This window comes from Bos indicus, chromosome 8 (assembly GCF_029378745.1).
Source record: "Bos indicus isolate NIAB-ARS_2022 breed Sahiwal x Tharparkar chromosome 8, NIAB-ARS_B.indTharparkar_mat_pri_1.0, whole genome shotgun sequence".
Taxonomy (NCBI): Eukaryota; Metazoa; Chordata; class Mammalia; order Artiodactyla; family Bovidae; genus Bos; species Bos indicus.
Window position 1 is genome coordinate 20,268,891 of NC_091767.1, and position 20,902 is coordinate 20,289,792.

General features: G+C 39.0%; 1 protein-coding gene across 9 annotated transcripts in view; it reads left to right on the forward strand.

Annotated features, from left to right (window-relative positions):
- The window catches only part of ELAVL2 (ELAV like RNA binding protein 2), a 141,128-nt gene extending 121,740 nt beyond the window's left edge, over positions 1 to 19,388 (forward strand). For 6 of the 9 annotated variants that reach the window (XM_070794443.1, XM_070794440.1, XM_070794446.1 and 3 more), the window contains 4 exons: positions 5,931 to 6,084; positions 9,264 to 9,489; positions 16,031 to 16,069; positions 16,614 to 19,388. In XM_070794443.1, coding sequence (XP_070650544.1) covers positions 5,931 to 6,084; positions 9,264 to 9,489; positions 16,031 to 16,069; positions 16,614 to 16,944 — 750 coding nt within the window. In that variant the 3' untranslated portion in view covers positions 16,945 to 19,388. The remainder of the gene's footprint in view (positions 1 to 5,930; positions 6,085 to 9,263; positions 9,490 to 16,030; positions 16,070 to 16,613) is intronic. The other 3 variants (XM_070794444.1, XM_070794442.1, XM_070794445.1) reach the window with 2 other exon arrangements.
- The last annotated feature ends 1,514 nt before the right edge of the window (positions 19,389 to 20,902 follow it).

Here is a 20,902-nt window from a genome sequence, read left to right on the forward strand (position 1 = left end):
GATAGCCCTAGAGTCGTTCTCTAGGTAAAAATTAAAGCAGGGCACCAGTTTGAGCTCTAAATCTATAGAAAAATCAGAATCAAGAATTGCTGATTAAAAAAGAATTGCTGATAATTGTTGGATAGAAATTTGGTCTAGAAACTGATTTGAATCTGCAAAGTACAAGTCCTTATCTCATTCATTGCAGGTCTTCCTCAGTTCAGTCGCTCAGTCATATCTAAGTCTTTGCTACCCCCTGGACTGCAGCATGCCGGGCCTCCCTGTCCGTCACCAACTCCCAGAGTTTACTCAGACTCATGTCCATTGAGTCGGTGATGCCATCCAACCATCTCATCCTGTGTTGTCCCCTTCTCCTCCCACCTTCAGTCTTGCCCAGAATTGGCGTCTTTTCATATGAGTCTGTTCTTAGCATGAGGTGGCCAAAATATTGGAGTTTCAGCTTCATCATCAGTCTTCCAATGAATGTTCAGAACCAGTATCCTTTAGGATGGACTGGTTGGATCTCCTTGCTGTCCAAGGAACTCTCAAGAGTCTCCTCCAACACCACAGTTCAGAAGCATCAATTCTTCGGTGCTCAGCTTTCTTTATAGTCCAACTCTTACATCCATACGTGACTACTGGAAAAACCATAGCTATGACTAGACAGACCTTTGTCGGCAAAGTAATGTCTCTGCTTTTTAATATGCTGTTTAGGTTGGTCATAACTTTTCTTCCGAGGAGCAAGCATCTTTTAATTTCATGGCTGCAGTTCTCATCTGCAGTCATTTTGGAGCCCCCCAAAATAAAGTCTGCCACTGTTTTCCCATCTATTTGACATGAAGTGATGGGACCAGATACCATGATCTTAGTTTTCTGAATGTTGAGTTTTAAGCCAACTTTTTCACTCTTCCTCTTTGACTGTCATGAAGAGGCTCTTTAGTCCTTCTTCGCTTTCTGCCATAAGGGTGGTGTCATGTGCATATCTGAAGTTATTGATATTTCTCCTGGCAATCTTGATTCCAGCTTGTGCTTCATCCAGTTGGGCATTTCTCATGATGTACTCTGCGTATAAGTTAAATAAGCAGAGTGACAATATACAGCCTTGACGTACTCCTTTCCCGATTTAGAACCAGTCTGTTTTTCCATATCCAGTTCTAACCGTTGCTTCCTGACCTGCATACAGATTTCTCAGGAGGCAAGTCAGGTGGTCTGGTGTTCCCATCTCTTTAAGTATTTTCCATAGTTTGTTGTGATCTACACAGTCAAAGGCTTTGGCACTGTCAATGAAGCTGAAGTAGATGCTTTTCTGGAACTCTCTTGCTTTTTCAATGATCCATCAGATGTTGGCCATTTGATCTCTGGTTCCTGTGCCTTTTCTAAATCCAGCTTGAACACCTGGAAGTTCATGGTTCACGTACTATTGAAACCTGGCTTGGAGAATTTTGAGAATTACTTTACTAGCGTGTGAGATGAGTGCAATTGTTTGGTAGTTTGAGCATTCTTTGGCATTGCCTGTCTTTGGGACTGGAATGAAAACTGAACTTTTCTAGTCCTGTGGCCACTGCTGAATTTTCCAAATTTGCTGGCATATTGAGTGGAGCACTTTTCATAGCATCATACCTTGGTCTAAATACATTTTCTGTTTCTAATCCTTTGAGGTGGAAGAAGAGGAAGAAGTATTTTCCCTTTCCTGGAATGGAGGATGTTGCTGATAGTAGAATCCTCAATAGAGCAGGGGAAGGGGTTTATTTTAAATCAAAGAAAATAGTAAACATGTTTGTTTATCAAATAAAGGGGGAGAGATGGCGCATTAGTTTGGGAGGAGAGCTGTTTCCTTTTCTTCATCTCTTGGATCTTCATCTCTTCATGTGTTTCCTTTATCTCTTGGAAGTGGGTGAGGGTGGGGTGGTGGTACGTGGCTCATTTGATGGTATTCAAAAAATTAGAAAGGAATAAAACCAATTTCAGAATCCTAATTATGTATGCATAGTTCTCCAGTTAATTGTAATTACTGGCCACTCATCCTTTCTTGGGAAAAATTGCTTTAGAAAAATATTAATGAAAAAATGAAATAAAATAACTTTTGACATAACTAATTTCTGTGCCATCCTGTTCTGCTGTCTGTCCTCATTTTCACTGTGTGTATATTTAAGAAACAATTAAGATTCATTTAATTTTTCTAATTCTCAGGACAAGTGCACTGATAAACTGGTTACTATTATGTGGTATTACGGCAAGAAAACTGGTCAAGGAGACAAGGACAAGGGTTTCAGTTCAGTCCAGTCGCTCAGTCGTGTCCGACTCTGCAACCCCATAGACTGCAGCACACCAGGCCTCCCTGTCCATCACCAACTTCCGGAGTTCACTCAAACTCAAGTCCATCGAGTTGGTGATGCCATCCAGCCATCTCATCCTCTGTCATCCCCTTCTCCTCCTGCCCTCAATCTTTCTCAGCATCAGGGTCTTTTCCGATGAGTCAGTTCTTTACATGAGGTGGCCAAAGTATTGAAGTTTCAGCTTCAGCGTCAGTCTTTCCAGTGAATATTAAGGACTCATTTCCTTTAGGATTGACTCCTTGCAGTCCAGGGGACTCTCAAGTCTTCTCCAGCACCACAGTTCAAAAGCATCAATTCTTCGGCGCTCAGCTTTCTTTATAGTCCAACTCTCACATCCATACACGACTACTGGAAAAACCATAGCTTTAACTAGACGTACCTTTGTTGACAAAGTAACGTCTCTGCTTTTTAATATGCTGTCTAGGTTGGTTATAACTTTTCTTCCAAGGAGCAAGCGTCTTTTAATTTCATGGCTGCAGTTACTATGCAGTATGAAAAGGTAAAAAGATAAGACAGTGAAAGATGGACTCCCAAGACAAGGATTTAGAAGATCAGAATTTTAATCCAGAGTTCAACACATGTGTATAGCATTAGCAGTGTTTACCTACCTTTTCTGTATCCCTTTCCCCAGCTATAAGATACTGATATGTGCCCTCCCTACCTCACAGGGTTGTTGTGAGGCACAAAATACTGTATCTGAAAATGCTTTCCCAATGGTGAAGTCCCATAAGCCCCTGAAGTGTAAGTTAAATGGAAATACTGTTGCCACCATCAGTTTCTGTATGATGGGGTCACCCGTGTCCTGCCTGTGGTGATAGGAACCAATTCTTTGGCAAAGTCAGTGCAAAACAGGGTTGAGATGGTTTTTTATTGAGAGTTGGAGCCTTATTAGTGTAGCTGTGTTCTGAAAATGCACCTGGGTAATCAGGTAAGACATACATAAATGATTGTTACGAAGGAGGAAACTTATACTTTAAGAATTTCAGAAAGAGGAGGTACAGCATGCCATGCAGGGTCACATGGGCAGGCACCAGAGATGGCCAGGAGGCAGAGGGGAGAGTGCAGAGTGTGGCCTGGGGCCTTTTTTGGGGTCCTGGTGGAAAGCTAAGGACAAGGCAGGACATGTAGACTGGGTGAGTTTAGCATTGGAGAATTTGAATAGTTCTTGACAGCTCTGGACTCTAGGGGTGGTAGGGCTTCCCTAGTGGCTCAAACAGTAAAGAATCCGGCTGCAGTGCAGGAAACCAGGGTTCAATCCCTGTATCGGGAAGATCCCTGGAGAAGGGTTTGGCCACCCACTCCAGTATTCTGGGAAATCCCATGGACAGGGTGGCCTGGCAGACTGCTGTCCACAGGGTTGCAAAGAGTGGGACAGGAGGGAGTGACTAACACTTTCACTTTCTACTTGATTGTCTGGTACCTGGCCGTAGGCTGATTCAGAGTGGGAAGAATATTGGCTTGGTCTGAGGATTTGATAAAGGAGATGAGGTGTGGCCTCTGGTTTGTATATCAAAGGTACCTCCCAAGGGAGTTGTTTGCTCTCTAGAATTAACTATTCCTGGGAAGGGAGGTCTCCTGGATCTAGGCCATAAATGCTAGAGCATTGAGAATTCAGAGGATAAGAAGATACAGTCAGTACAGGTTGGAATTAAAGAAGCAGTGTGAACTGAAAACCAGACACTGAAAGAAAAAAAAAATGTGGATAACATGACTGACCCAAGTATGTTTTCAAAGCTTTTACATAAGCACTAAATATAAACCCGTTTTCCTAAATATATTTTAGGATAACTTTTAAAACACTCCACCCACACTCCTCTGAAATGCTCAAAGCAGTGAATGTCACTGCATGAGTAAATTATTATGGAGCACAGTAAGGGACCCTCAACTTTAATGGCCTAGGTCTTTACCTGCATTCTTAGATGTATTTAGAGGTGAATATTTATAGTATAGTCACCTGGGTTTTTAGGCTCTGTGCTAACAGAATTTTATGTGGATTAGAGATTATTTCATTATTCACAGGATACCCCATTTGCCAGACCATTGACAGAAATGGTTGAATCCTAGAGTGACTAACACTGATTCTCCCAAAGAATAATATAGATTACCTGTGGTGATCGTTTATATATTGGGGCTTCCCTGGTGGCCAAGGTGGTAAAGAAGTGTAATATATGTGCTCAGTAATGTCTGACTCTATGCGACCCCATGGACTGTAGCCTTCCAGACTCTTCTGTCCATGGAATTCTCCAGGCAAGAATACTGAAGTAGGTAGCCATTCCCTCCTTCCCTTCTCCAGGGAATCTTCCCAACCCAGGGATTGAACCCAAGTTGCCTGCATTGCAGGCAAATTTTTTTTTACCATCCAAGTCACCATGAAAGCCTAAAGATTGATACTAATGGTTATAATCAATAGGCAGAAGTTGACCTGTCATGGTACTCCACCAAATAAAACCCAGAGCTAGACTCATTTGGCCATTTTTGTCAGTGGTCTGGCAAACGGGCTATGCTGTGAAGTTTCTGTCCTTGTAGTCAGTCTAGAAGAGCTTACTATTAAACTAAAGGAAATGGGGTCAAAATAGCACATGAGACTCAGAGCTGACTTAAAAATTGGCAAAGAGATGTTATAGGCAAAGAGGTATTGATCACAATTTGGGCAAGATCTCAGTGACTTGATGAACTCTCCCTTGACTGCTGTGTGCTTTGTGAACTGTTGTGGATCCACAACAGATTGTGGGACCACTGGGGTACAAGATTGGCTTTACTCAGCAGATATTCCAGCACATGCGATGTGCCAAGATGATGAGGATGCAGTGATGAGAGGGGCAGCTCTAACTCCTTCCCTCCTGGAGTGTATGTAAGGTGTGCTGATGATAAATACACAAGGGCTTATTCTGTCTTGGTAGAAGTTTAGACACTCTATCTCAAAGGTGGGAAGCCAAATTTTGAAAGGGCATGTAAAGTCAATAAATCAATAGATGGGCTTAAGGCCTTTTTAATAAAGATTGAAGAGATTTGTGGATAAGACAACAGACAAAGGATGCAGGAGATACAGTCCATTCATACATCTCAGAATTTAAGGATGATAGCTATTTTTTTTTATCATGATAATCTGCTTCAAGATGTTTATTTGTGTTTATTAAATAATACAGGGTTTAACTGAAATTGCTAAATAATTTCAGAAAAGGGCATATTTAAGTTCTTTAGAAAGTTTGTACGGTCCCCCACCCCTGGTGAAATGGGAGGCCCAAAAACAGGTCACACAAATGTGTCAGATGAATTTAGAATCCTTAAGCCTGAGCATTCAGTTGAGCCCAAATCGCTAGTTTAGGAGGTTGGCCCCCTGGAGGACAGATTATTACAAGGAGTCCTCTCTGCTGTGTGCACCACTGGTCAGTTTTGAACACCTACACACCTGGGGTAGATATGCCCTTCTCTTCACCCAGGGGAATGGTGTTTCTCTTGTCAAGAGTTTCTCCAGAAAGGAGTGAAACAGTTCATACTGGACACGCTTGAATGTCTTGTTGTATGCTCCTTATGGAAAAGCTAACTTGAGGCAGTTTTCGAATTTTGGAAGGAAAGTCACTGAGTGTGCATGTACATTTCGCTACTCTTTTCCAGGTTTCCTATGCTCGCCCAAGTTCAGCTTCCATCAGAGATGCTAATTTATACGTCAGTGGACTTCCAAAAACAATGACCCAGAAGGAGTTGGAGCAACTTTTTTCACAATATGGACGCATTATTACTTCTCGTATTCTTGTTGACCAGGTCACTGGTAAGTAGGCAGCCTCTGCTCTGACTGGCAGATGGTGAAATAGTCTGCCTTCTCATACAGAAGTCTTGCCTCTAGAATACATCAAAGGTATATATCTATGGGCCAGAAAATGCAATTTTCTGATAGGATTGTTCATAGATATGCATGGGTAAGCATAGATACTGTAGTGAGCAAGCTTGAGTCATTTCCTCCCCAAAGGTCAGGTTTGGAGCCTGTTTTGTGGCTTATAATAAATTTATAATTATTGCATATAAGTTATTCAAAATAATTATTACAAATTAATAACCTTCATTTCTAAGCTGCTGCATGAAAAAAGCTCCCAACCTCCTTATGAAGCATTAAGTAACAGTCTTACTCTTTGTGAAAAACATAGTTTAATGCTGCTAATTCTCCAAGGGAGAATTCCACTACATCTACACTAGTGATTGCTGTTCAGACTTTTTCAGGTCCATGCTGTGTCGTATAGGCATGCATAAGAGTTTGAAATTTTAAGTGTTAAAAGTTAATTTTAATCTCATGTTACTTTTAACCAAACCAAAATAAGAAGACCAATATGTTTATTAAAAACTTTGTGTGGAAGGGACCTCTTTCTGCTAAAGCTTTCAGTTAAAGAAAAACTAGCAATACAGATTTGATTATGGATCTTAAAAATAAAGTAAAGTTATATTTTTCTATTATAAAAGCAATATTCTTTTTAAAACATATTAAAATTAAAGAAGCATGCTAAGCAGGGGGAAAAAATCACCTGTAGTGCCATATACTAAAGCAGTCACTTTAAGATTCTGTGAGTAGTCTTTTTTTTTTTTTTTAAAGAAAATAGATTTTTCTCTTTTCTGTGTGATTCTTCTTTCTGTCTTCCCTCCTTCACTATCCCTGTTGTCTTTCTCTCTCCTTTTCTGTCTCTCATAATTAGAGTCCCAGTGGAAATAGTTGTGCCTTATAATTTGTGATTATATTTTTAAAGAAACGACGGACCACAGAATACAATTAGGCCAGTTTTTTTAATTCTTCAACTAATGATCAATTTAGTTGATCTGAACTTAATCAGAAGCATCCTTTGTTATGTTCCTCTGTGCTGGTCATGAGCTTCTTACAGAGTCCGAACACCATACTTCTGAGCTCTGAGTATAGTGGTATCTACCATCATCCATATGCTTGGGAGAGGGGCCTGTACATTTTACTGTATGGAGAGAATTAGTCCAGTGAGGGTATATAAAAATGTGTTCTTAGCTACGTTTCATGGTTTTCATACATTCTATCACAGTGTATTGTACACACAGATGGCAAATGAGGTTGAATAGAAGTCCAGGCCTAACAGTCCAAATATATTTGTTTAGAGCAAAATAAAAAGGCCTTTAGTTTTGTTTGTATTCATGCTTTTTAATTCATCCGTTCTCAGTGAGGACCTGAATCAAAAGTCAGTTTCACCTGTGATGCAGAAAGCCATTTCTCAGCTGCAAGTCCATCCTGAGGGTGTAGGCTCACAGGTAGACTACCTGGTCACCTCCTGATTGAGTCAGTGTTTCTTAAGTGTGGTTCTGCACCTGCAGCAAAGGCACCCTCCTGGAACTTTGTTAGAAATGCAGACTTGGGCCCCTAAACCTAGTGAATAAAACTCTTAGAGTGGCCATTTTACCAAGCCCTTTAGGCTGTTCTGATGCATGCTCAGGTTTGAGGACCATAGGTTTAGGTGACTCATCCTAAACTGAGGCTGTTTCACTGCCCATCTAAGGCTTTCCTTATGGAATAATAGTTTTAGGGGTTATTCATGCTCAATAGATAATGGAAAGGATAGATTTGGTGTCATTTCACCATTTCATCTTTACACTTAAGACTTCAGTATGAATTGTCCACTTTACCTAAAATGAAAAAATCCTGCAATTTTGTTATTCAGCCAGCAGGAGCATGCAGCATGTGTGTGCACGTGCAGTAATGTGCACGCAGCAGGTACAGCGTAAAAATAGGGAAGGTGAAGTGATAGGGGCTGAGATAGTGCATATGGGGAAAAAAATGCCTTACCTACCTTAGAATAAAATTCTGAGCCATTCACTTACACAGTATTGATTATAAAGTTCCTATAAATCATAATGGTCTAATGCTTTTTCTTAGCTTACCTTTCTTAATTGCTTCTCACTCTTCCTCAGTGACATACTCTGAATCATCTAGGCTTTTCCTGCTGCTAGTCCCAAGTTAGTACTGCTACTACTGATTTGTTTTGCCAAGAAAATCTTTCTGTACAGCTGCTGATCCCATGATGGCCAGCTCTGGCCACCCCAAAAAGTCTGTTAAGCTAATTAAATGGAATGGGTTTCTCGTTGCCATTTCTCAAAAGCTGGGCAGGTACTTGGCCATCCTTCTGCTTCCCACCTTCTGGTCTCTCAAGGTGGGGCGAGCGTGAGCTGGGGAATAGGATTCTGTAGCCAGAAGTAATGCTGCCAAACAAAGTAAGCTTTGAGGCTTACTTCTGTCTTGTTTAATTTTACTCTTACCTCCTCTTTTCCCTCTTTTTCTCCATATAATATTATTTCTCTAATAAAGAAGAGTCAGTTAAAAGCAGTGGGGGAGCTTCAGGGAACCAGAAAAACCTCTTGAGGCATTTCTCTCAAAGGGTCGGTAGCCTGTATAATTAAGTAGAATTTTACTATTTAAAAGTGTAGCTGAAATATGTTTTTCTACCCTTGTGCATATATTTTTAGCATAGCTTTTTAGCATTTTTAGCAAATGCTTGGTTCTCTTCTCCTCGTTCCAAGAGAAAGAGCTCCTGTGCCCTTTTTTCTGAACTGTTTGTCCAGTAGCATAATTTGAAAAGTACAAGTCAGTCATACAGTTGACATCATTAAATAATGCATGAGAGGGAGAGAAGAAGGTGGGGAAAAGAAACATGGACATACTTGTGTGCTTTCTTCTTCCTGGCTTATTGGTAGCATGTGGTAATGGACTTTAAAGTGCATTAATTTAATTAATGCATTTCATGTATTTAAAAAATACAAAATTGTAATGCTAGACTGAATTGCTACTAAGCAAAGGCGAAGCTTTTCTCCTGGTGTGATTTTTGTGGCAGATGTTACATGTGGGTGAAAACATGTTCTTGAGAAGGGAAAATTAATGTATCCTTTCTTCTCTCCCTCCTGTCTCCTTCCACTCCCTCTTTCCCAAATCCTTACCCACATCTACCTTAGGCATATCAAGGGGTGTAGGGTTTATTCGATTTGACAAGCGGATTGAGGCAGAAGAAGCTATCAAAGGCCTAAATGGCCAGAAACCTCCCGGTGCCACAGAGCCAATCACTGTAAAGTTTGCTAATAACCCAAGCCAAAAGACCAATCAGGCCATCCTTTCCCAGCTGTACCAGTCTCCAAACAGAAGGTATCCAGGACCACTAGCTCAGCAGGCACAGCGCTTTAGGTAAGTCCAGTCTACTTCTTATGCCCAGCTGCTCAAACCAGAACTCTCAGGTTCGCTGTCCAGCACTTTTATTATAAGACAGGATCTCTGGTTTGCTATTATTATTGTTTTCTTTCTTTTTCTTATGGGCACAGGGAAAACCTACTTGGGGTATAGCGTCTTTTGCGGAGTATCCAAGGTGGGGGCGAAAGTTCAGTAACCTGCGGCAGGCAGTGGTTCTCAATCGGGAATAGTTTTGCTCCTCTGGGAGCGTTGGCAGTGTTTGGAGACATTGATGTCGGCATCAGCTGGGTGGGGATGACTGGCATCTCAGGGGTAGAGGCCACGGGTGCTGCCCATCATCCTGCAGTGTACAGTAGTAAAGCCCCCCAACACCAGGGGACTATCTGGTCCCAAACGTCAGTGGTGCTGAGGCTGAGAAACACTGACCTGCAGAATACTGGGGGTCTTCCTGATTGTTTCCATTGCTTCTGATTTCCCTCTTTTCGTTTTTTACTTGAGAAGGTCTTTTCCTCGTATTTTAATTTTTAGGTCAAGCTCTTTCAGTTACTTGGTTTTATAATATGTGCACAGCTAAGGATATATAACTTATATGGTTACATTATGTTTTTATAAATGGATTCATCTTCCCATTTTAAGTTTTTAATCTTTGCAGTTTAGAGGTTGGCAAACCCCTGTAAAGGCCCAGATAGTAAATATTTTAGGCTTTGTGGTCACAGTATCTGATGCATGTCTTTAAAAAAAAAAAAAAAACTCTTTAAAAATGTAAAAACCATTCTTAGCTCTTGGGCTATAGAGAAACAGATGGCAGTCTGGATTTGGCCTGTGGGTGGTAGTTTTCTAACCTCTATAGTCCATGGAATGACCATGCATTTTTAGTCCAAAGAAGACATTCTATCTCATAGACAGGTTAAATATTCTAATTTTTCAAATTTTATTCTAATACTGGGGCACCAACCAAATCTAGTAATTTTTTAAAAAAAATCCTTAATCTGCATGTGAAGAGAATGGTGACTTTTAGATGTTAAACAGAGCACAGATACATAAGTAGTTTTTATTTTCTCGAACATTTTTAAGATCCTTTTTGGCCATATGGTATACTGCAGCCATAATGCCATCTAACATCCATGCTAGTATTTTTTGTTCTGTTCTTTATCACAAGTGCATTATTTGCTTGCTGGGGTAATTATCAAAAATATTATCACAAATTTAACTTAATAAAGATTTATATGTTTTCTAGCTTATATCACATGCATTTTTTTTTTTCATTCGGGTATTTAGAATGCTGAAGAGAGTAAAGATAAAAATCACTCAAATGTCTTCTTTAAACTTCAGTTACCTCACCTGAGGTGTGAAAGAGAAGTTTTCTGTAAACATCATGTTCAGTTCCTACTTGAGGTGGCTTTTGCCTTGGGAGAAAAAGTTGTACTGTCAGGAGGCTTCATCTGGAACTGGATGACTTGGTACCCAGTTGACTGAGCCTGGCGATCACTTCGCTCTGCTTCAGCTTTGCACGGTTAAAAGGCGTTGGCAGAAAGGAAACACTGCCACTTTTGTCTGTGGTGGTTGGTGGTAGTGATTGGGCTGGAGGAAGAGATGGATGGAGCTGCCTTTGTGGAAACAGAAATTTCACAAAGTCATTTCTTAGCTCTGCTTGTAGGTTTCTTCTGTGGCATCTTAAGTGGGTAAACTTTTTTTTTTTAATTTAGCACAGACATGAATGAAGGAATTTTAGAGATTTTTCTTGGGCAGCCTATCCAGTTAACCCCAGAGCTCTTTGAGGCCCAGTAAAGAATTCTGATCTTAGGTACAGGAGAGTTCTTTCTTACTGGTTGATTTTAACACTGAAAATACCACGTTAGATGTTAGAAGAAAGCTCTGTGAGTTTAAATCGTTATTTTTGATGTTTCCTAATTTAAGCTCTGGTTTTTGTCTTATGGTAGTTATTGAGTAAAACTGTGCTCTTAAAATCAGGATTGAATTCTGAGAAAGGCTGGGCAAGAGGACTGAAATGATAGTATCTTCAGGAGAATGCCCGATTACTGAAACGGCAAGACTTGTAGGGGACTCAGATATTAGGTTGTCTAACTATTTTATTGTTCTCAATTTGATCTACCCCCCTCCATACATGGTATGTGTTTGTTTTTTTGTTTAATTAAAAAGTTTTTTATTGGGTAAAACTTTACAGGTTGTTCTGGTAGTCAGACTTAATATTTTTTTTTAAATATTGCCCATTCTGTGTTTTATCGTTTAGTTCCATCTGTAATTAATTTTAGAGATTCTTCCTTCCCTTCGCTCCTATTAAAAATTAATTTTGGGAAAAGGGAATAAGAATTGTCTGTAAATTTTAAGGGAAACTTGGTTTCAGAAAATGAGAAAGATGTTTATTGTCCTTTCAGATTCTTAACTCTTGTGTCTGTCACCTCACTTCCCATTCTTCTCATAATCCATCTTCAGATAATAAATTATGAACTAGTCTTTGAGCTCAGTGAAGGCGTTTGGTCTAGATTCAGTGTTACAGGAAATTGAGAGCTTCTATTCCTAGGGTTCAAGTTTAGCCTGATGTGTGTTTGGCTGTTTTTCTTTAATATCTCTGAACCTGGTCTGTTATTACCTTGATTTTTTTTTCCCCTTCCTCTATTGAATTAAGGTTGAATCTTCTTTCATCTCATGAAGGAAGGACTGGCTTGCTTTGTTGGTATTTTGCTCTTCTGTAGTTCAGGCCTGGTTCATTACTTAGAGCTTTTGTTCCTCATATCTGTGTTCTAATGCTCTTAGCCTTGAGTTTGTCAGCTTCTTGTTGACATTTAGAAAATTTGCACTATGTTTTTATATTATTATAGTATCTCGGTAGTTGAGAGAGATTGGAGAATACAAGTTATAAATATTAATAGTCAGGGATATTTTTTAATATTTATGAAATGTACTGTATCTTTTAAGGTTAAAAAATTAAAATCTATGTAGTAAGAGTTAAGTTTAAAAGTGGACTTATGGTGTTTATGGCTCAGTCAACCTGTATGAATAATTAGAAAATTATTTTAACATGAGCACTGCTGATCTAATATGCTTACCTAATTGCAGTTTTCAGAATAAGACCAGCCTTATTTATTTGGATGGCTACTGTGTGTCCCTTAAGTATATTCCTGGGATATGGTATCTGAATTAAACTTCCAGCCAAAGTTTTTTTCATCTCTCTTCTTGTGGAGCAGCCTTAGTTTTATTAAATGTGATCTAGTCTAACGGCCTGTGTGCCTGCTTCCAGAAGCCTTTATGCATTTTTAAAGGAGCGTCTAAGTCAGCCCTAGAGGTTCATTTAAGGCATGTGCCGCCTGCACTGTCACAGCTCCTTTGGGGAAACACTGGTATCAGTCCTCCTGAATAATTGTTTTCTCTTTTGTAGGAATTAGATAAGGACATGGATTGGTGATCTTGTTGTGGGTTAACTTCAAAGCAGTCTTGGTTGGTGATCTTTAGAGAGGTTTTGAGAACCACTATTTGTAGAGTTCAGAGTTTTATTTTTTTAACCCATTAACAATCTGTTTATATTTTTTTGTTTCTGACTTGGACCGACATTTCCCTTTACCTGCATGTAGACCCTAGCATAGTCTGTCAGCCGAATTTCTTGGAAACTAGGCACATATCTTCTTTTTATTCTCTACTTATCTAGCTTCGAAATGGGAATATGTTTCTATTCAAAATATTGCCCACATATAGTCTGAAACGAGGCGTATAGTCATGAACTATATGCACATGGGGGCTTGTGCTGGTACATTCATTAATTCATAAACCTGAATCAAACATAAACAGTAAAGATAACGATGAAATAAACAGTATATCAGTGTTTTGCTAATTATCATGCTGACTCATTTTTCACATATGTAATTAGTAAATATTGAGTAATACACCTTTGAAGCAAGAGTCATAGAATTACGATCTTGATCATTTGACATTTCTTGACTGACTTCATGTGAGACAGGTTAGATTATTTTGTCTAACCTCAGTGTAGCTTATCCTAGGAGCAGCAGGAATAACCAGCCCTCCTTTTTCTTATTTACTCCAGCTTTCCTTACAGGTGTCACCCTCGCTCAGATTATGACGGTGATGATGATATTGATGTTTATTTGCAGGAATCTCTTTTAATCTACCTCTCCTTTGAGAGTTGTTGTAGTTACAGCAAGGTTTCCCAGTCTCATCCTTCACATCCACTTAGCCTGTTATTTGTGAGTGGATTGTGTCCACGCTGAAGGACGGTGGCTGTGTCCCTGTCCCTTTGAGGACCGCCAAGTTGTCCCTCAGGAAAGTATGTGATGCCTGGGACTGATGAGGCTATTGGGTGCAGTGTGTTGATTCAGTAGGAATAAAGATTATTTTAAGATGAAGAGTGTATTTTTAACAGACTCTTTAATGTGTATTGGCCACACTGCTGTACATCATCAGGCACGTCCCCCTGGGTCATTCTGGAGGCCACTAACTTAGTCTCCCTTAAAAATTTGTTTCTGTCATTAAAAGAGCATATATACAAATGGCGGCTGTCTCTGAACCCTGGACAGACCGAGGAGAAATATATGATTCTGGAGAGTGAGAGTGGTCCTTGTGTCTCAGGTAACCACCTGGTTGACAGTTTTCCAGCTGCTGCAGGACTGGGGTACATGCAGGCCCATTGGAGCTTACACGGCCTTCTCCCAGCCCCCGTTGGGGTGCTGAGAGCAGGGAAAGCCACCAGTTTCAGCTGCGTGCAGGAAGGGCTTTTCAGCATTGCTGGGGTTCTGATTCTTAGGTGTGTATTCCTCCCAGCTCTCCTTGTTGATGGGAGAGGAGGGAGGGTCAAGAAGAGCAAGGAGGGGAGAGAGAGAGTTAAGTAACTTTGCTTGAATTCCATAGGACTGATTTTTTCCTAAAATGGATATTGAACAAAGATATCGGTGGTCAGGATCATGGTGTCATACAGGGTTTCACAGGTAGGGTAAATATGAGGCTCATTGAGAGAGTCCTCAGAGATCCTAGTATAGAAGTCTCCTGCCTGGAGAATCCTGGGGTGGGGAGTGACAAATGAGATCTCTTCCTTTAACACATGTAATTCACTTCTAGGGCATTTCTGGTTTCTGCCCTGTCTTGAAAGTACTGGAAACTCACTCGGGAGTTTCCTGTCTCTGGACTTTGGGCTGGCATCCTAGCTGATGGTGGCAGAGCGTGCATGTTAATGTGCAGAGATGACGTGACTCTGCTTTGGTGCCTCTGCTTCGGGATCATCGAGTGCTTTGGAAGGAGACTGCAGTAAGCTGCTCCATTCCACATTCACATGCCAAATGCACTCTGTATTGGTCATTCCAGCATTTTTATTAAATTATCTGTATCATTACTTTATGGTTGGTGGTTTTGTTTGCATCCCTATTTCTGGTATTTGTGGCCTTTATTTTGGAGTACAAAGGTGTGGCATCTTTGACCAAACAAAACCCTCCCACCCTCCAACCTCTTTTCCCACACAAGTACCCGCTCCCTTGCATGTGCAGACAGGCCCCCCAGCCTGCCTTCCTAATAGTTCTTAATCTGGATTAAATAATTAAGGATGCTGTTAGCAGCCTCATTGCTTTTATTCAGTCAACAGATACTGATGGTAAACCTGCTGTGACCCAGGCTATGGTCCATGCTTAGTAATGTCCCTGCTCCTGAGAGGGTAGGAGGGACAAGGTACACACACCACAAGGTACTCCTCTGTCATTGGGGTTTGTTCCTCTCTTTTATTAAAAAGATAGTTTGCATTACATCAGCTTGATTCTTTTCAGTTTTATAAAACATTCAAATGTGCAGAAATAATTGGGAATAGGAACATGTATCTACCTGATCTCTTAGACCTTGAGTAGTAGCACTGTACTTCTTGTAGAACAATCAAAATAAACATCAGACTGGGATCTGAGTCTTGCCTTATTGCTCAGTGAGTCTGTAGTCTTACGTTCAGTGGACTTAGTTGAGCATATTGAGAAATGGGAGGTTTGGCTGAGGTTGTGTATAAGGTTCTTTTTATCTGTACTAGTTACACTTTGATTTTTAGAAATGAAAGTCCTTTGTATATGGGAGGTTTAAGGGAAATTGTGAAATTCTGTGTAAACTGCAGAATTTGAGTGTCAGTGCCACTGCTTTCTAAACCCTTTGGCCTTGGGCGAGTACTCAGGAGCCAACAGCTGTGAAAGCTAAGAGTAACAAAGACTATGTAGATGTATGTGGCGTGCTTAGACCTTGCCTGCAAAGGTGAGAACCCAAATGCTAACTATTTCACAGCCCCCGCATTTCCTCTCAAAAGGGTTTTCTGAGGTGACCAGCAATGATTTCCCTGCATTGCACTGACCTAGAGATTGGAAGAGCTACTGTCATATGGCAGTGGTTCCCATTTGCTCAGAAATGTAAGAAGACCCATTAGTTTGAGACTTCACATACAGTTAACATACAAACAGCCCCCTTGGAAGATGGCAGTAATGAGCCCAGCTTTCTTGGACCTCAAGGGGAAAAGTTAAAAACTGAAGTTTGCTGAATGTATGTTTTGCAGGTTGGACAATCTGCTCAATATGGCTTATGGAGTAAAGAGGTAATGATAGAGGTTCATGACACTCATAATCCCTTCCCATAATTGACTAGTTTCTTTGATTTGGGGAGTGACAGCCATCATAAGTTTGTGTCGGGTTTCCTTTTGCATGTACAACCTAATGAAAAGCTGTTTCTTGAAGCATGGTTGACTCAAAGAGTATTTTTATACCACTTGATGCCACCTGGTGTTTAAAAACCTCATTATTTATTTTCTGTTGTGTTGCAGCGTTTAAGCATGTTTATGTCTGTGTTGGTCCTTCCTGCTCCCAATCCGCTTAAGTTGGTGAAACCAGTTCCAAATATATTTCATTTTCTCTAGTGGATAGTATTACTCAATACAGCATATAATGGCCATTTCATGACTTGTGAATATCATGATAGTATAGCATGCTGCTGCAAGCCACATATGGACTTTGGTTGAAACATCAAATAGTTGTGTGTATCTGTTGAGGGGAGGGGAGTTAGGGAAAGAAAGAAATCCATCGCTGTAACCAACCTCTGTTTCTGTTTTGTGTGTGTATGTGTGTGTTTCCTCTTTTGTTCAGTAGGTTTTCTCCAATGACCATTGATGGAATGACCAGTTTGGCTGGAATTAATATCCCTGGGCACCCAGGAACAGGGTGGTGTATTTTTGTGTACAACCTGGCTCCTGATGCAGATGAGAGTATCCTGTGGCAAATGTTTGGGCCTTTTGGAGCTGTCACCAACGTGAAGGTCATCCGTGACTTTAACACCAATAAATGCAAAGGTTTTGGATTTGTGACTATGACAAACTATGATGAGGCTGCCATGGCGATAGCTAGCCTCAATGGATACCGTCTGGGAGACAGAGTACTGCAGGTCTCCTTTAAGACAAACAAAACGCACAAAGCCTAATGAGCTCTTGTCCTCAGTCCATTTATATATGAAAACTATACAACAAAGGCAAGTTAAGAGAAACTTTATACATTAGTAAATGTCTTTGTAAGTCAGTGTTGAGATGGGGATAAAACGACTACTTAGCATCCTAAGAAATATGTGAGATTTTTTATTGCTAGTATTTGAATTAAAACTTCTTAAAATATCTTTTATGTTTGAATATGGACAAGAGGTACAGGGTTTTTACCTGTCACATTGCATTTTATTGCCTTCTTTGAAGAAGGTGGACCTTTTAAAGTGTTTCAGCTAAGGGAAGACATTTCTTTTCTTTTTACATAACTGCCTTGAACCTGTGAGTAAATATTGAGGCTTTGTGTTGTAATTCTTCAGTTGGTTGTGCCCTTCCCCCCCTCCTTTTTTTCTTTTTCTGATTAGCTTTGTGTTTGGTTTACATTTAAAGCATTGCTGTTATGTCTAAGAAAAGTATTTTGAAGTTTACATTTTTATTTATGAAGTTGAAAACAGTATTTATTTTGTAATTATGATTTGGGTTGGGGAAGGGGGGGCTACATTATAAACGCTTATTGTAAGAATACTGGAGAACTTTTCGTAAAGCAGTACCTTGCCAAAGAGATAAGAGCCTCTTTGATGTGGGTTTAAAAAAAGCATCTATTTTTATAAAAAAGAAAATTTGGAGAAACTTTTTACTGGTCCTGGAACAAATATTTTGACTTGAATACTTTGAGAAATCTCTTCATATGACACCTAGTGAGCTTTTAAAATTTACCAGGAAATTTGCAGTGGTTGGAAAATTTAGAAAGATTTATGATGTAGAAAATACTTTTGAGATCTTTGTATGAAAGGAGTAGAATCAATGGGGGAAACACTGCTGGTTTCGTTTTTGTAATCACCAGTGTAGCGTCTGATCATCCTGGTTATTACCTGATAGGTGGCTCACATTGATTTGTGATTTTGAAACAAATAAAAAAAATTTACAAAAGAATATATAAGAGCAGGCAAGAAATTTAAATTACCAAGAGATGGGGGAAAAAAATCTGTTCTTCCTAAAGAAATCCCTTCAGATAGAGCTCATGGTGTTTAGTGATGTACTTGCAGTATTGTTTGAAGAATTGTTTTGTCTTAAGGAAAAAAAGATGTTGCACATGATTTGTACTGCAGCAAATCGGCAAAAGTGATCTGAGTTGGATATATTTGAAGGTATTTTGAAAGTTACGTTCAAGGCTAACACCTGAGCTTTGTGTAATGTAAATAAGACCTTGTGTTTATGAACCTTTCAGCTAATTTGATTTTTTTTTTCCCTTACATGCCAAGTGATGTTCAGGTTTTAAATGTTTTTGTATCAGTTTTTTCCTTTGTAAATGGCATTAACATTGTTACTTGAGGTCTTGCTTAATCACTTTTGTTGTCCTGAGGACTTGGATTTACAGTGCATCAGATTTGTTGCTAATTTTGTCTGTAGATAGTCTAGCTTCTGCTGTTTATGGTGATGCTACATTTTCGTTTATAAATATGTTTGTGGTAAAAAAAAATGAGTATAACCATAGGTTTTGAACAAATTTCCTTACATTTTTCATACAAAAATCATAAATATCTGTATGCTATTGAAATTTAACTTTGTATGATGCTTAAACCACTATTTGGGGAAATAATAAAATAAGTCTTTACCATGTATGAAAGAAATTTTAAAAAATACAAAATATTTTCTGATTAGCATCTAGCTTATAATAAATTTTCAAAAAAGCTGAAGGTAAAAATGCCTTCATCAGGATGCACTGAGAACTATATAGTTACGTCCTGCTTTTTGTATAAACTGAGATGCTCACATGCTTCCCCTTAGAACAGGCAATGTGCTATGCATAACATAGTTGTACATTATCTTTGCGGTTGCGTTGTTTTATTTTTTATTATTTAAAATTGTAGTTATAAAATTTTTCAGTATAGTACAGTACATATACTGTGAGGCGCGTGCTAAAGTGAATAAGCGAGTTTTCATGCTGACCCACTCAATGCTATTCAGAAATCAATTGGCTTAGCACTTTCTCATATCCTTAGGTGCATTTAGATTGTCAGAGTTAACCTGCGTTTAAAAAAAAAAAAAAACTAAAAAACAAAATACATGTATATACTTAAAAAAAAATAAGGTTTCCCCTCACGGGAAAACAGCAGCTACATGCTTCTTTCCTATACTACTGTAGCAAACCAAGGCATTGATGAGAGGGCATGCAAATTGTGCTTCACTTCACTGTGTTTATCAGAGCACTTAATAAAATGTAAGGCTGGTATTTATTTGAAGTTGTACAGTATGACTTAATTCACATCTGTTGGAATAGAAAATATATTCTGTTGAGTATTTAAGAGGCTGTACATGTTTTCTTTTGTGTTTGGATTCTTTGTACTTTTTCATGTTCAGTACATCAATAAACAAAGTTGAAGGGAAAGAACAGTGTGGTGAGTAGGTCTTTATACATTTTTGGGGGCTCCTGTGCTCAGTCTAATAAACTTGCTCTCTTGAGCTAAAAGAGGTTACCTCAGAGCTCTCATTGAAAGCAGTGTTATTGAACAGATTCCAAAAAGCATGTTATTTGAAGTAGAACATGCAAAAATTCTTCTTTCAATGACAGCTTCTTCTTATTTTTCAAATATTACTTCATGAGTAATTCGTATAAGGATGTGTGCTTTCATTGGCTAATTGTAAAGTAATTGGATGCTGACATCGTTCTATATCTCCAACTTAATAACCATCAACTTTTTTTTTATAAAAACAAATGGAAATTGTCCTCACACATTTACTTGAGCTAAAGAAAACCGAATAGAAGGAAGATAACTTACTCTGCTGCCACTAACAAGATTTAATTCACCCATAGCATCAACTGTTGTTGCGTGAAACTTACTTTTGTTGCTAGTGCCAGATTGTCAGACTCATCTGTAAAATCAGAGAAACTCCATTTTCGTTAGGTTAGGTTGCTGTATATAGTACATGTGTCCATATCATGAACTCTGCTGGTGGTTTCACGTATATATTCAACAGTGGTAACACATCCTTAAGAGATCTCTGGGGGAAGAAAAAAGGTGTCTTGCTCATCTTTTATATAAAGATTCTACTTCTGTAGAACTTAAGAAATACGATAATGAAGTACTTTCTTTTTCTTTTTTTTTTTAACCGAAGTGTACTAAATGGCTTCTTCTAATTTGATTGTATCTGTCAGCTTTTTTGGTAAAAAGCCAGTCTAAAAGTAATTGTCCTGAATTCACAACTTGGTAGTCAAGAGCTTAGCTGAGTGACAAGACAATTCCTTTTCTTCCAACATGCAATTAATCTCAAATCTCCATACTCCCTTTTTTATTATATGAATTTAATACTCTAATTTTGTGATGTTGGAACAGCCTCCCCTCACCTCTCTCCTCTTGCATGGTTATCAGTATTTTGACTGGTTTGCATGTCAGCAGTTCTTTTGTATTTGAACAGATAGGGGGAAAATTCTCAGTATAAGTTTTGTGACTCTACTTGGTGTGCTTGAGGAAACATATTTTTTTCTTAGAATCCCCTCTCACCTTCTGCTTTCAAATCATCCAGGGTGTCATAATGCAGTGTTAGAGCAGCTGATATAAATTTTTAATCTTAACATCATTTTACATTATTATATTCTGATTTGAGGAAATGTATTAGCAGTTTAACCTGTTTTAAAAAAATAGATTGCAAGTGTCCTAGCCTTACTTTTTAAGCTGTTCAAAATGTAGTACACACTTGTAACTTCTATTGAAAGGATTACCTAGAAATAAAATGCATCCACATTAATAATATGTTGAAATTTTAATATAGTTCCAGAACAATATGTGTTTGCCTTGTAGGTAGAAGATACAAAAAAAGAGAGAAACAGTGATTTTGATCCTATTTGCCTCTGTTACCATAGAGGATCCTCAAACGGTAGAAGAGAAAAATATTGCTAAAATCATA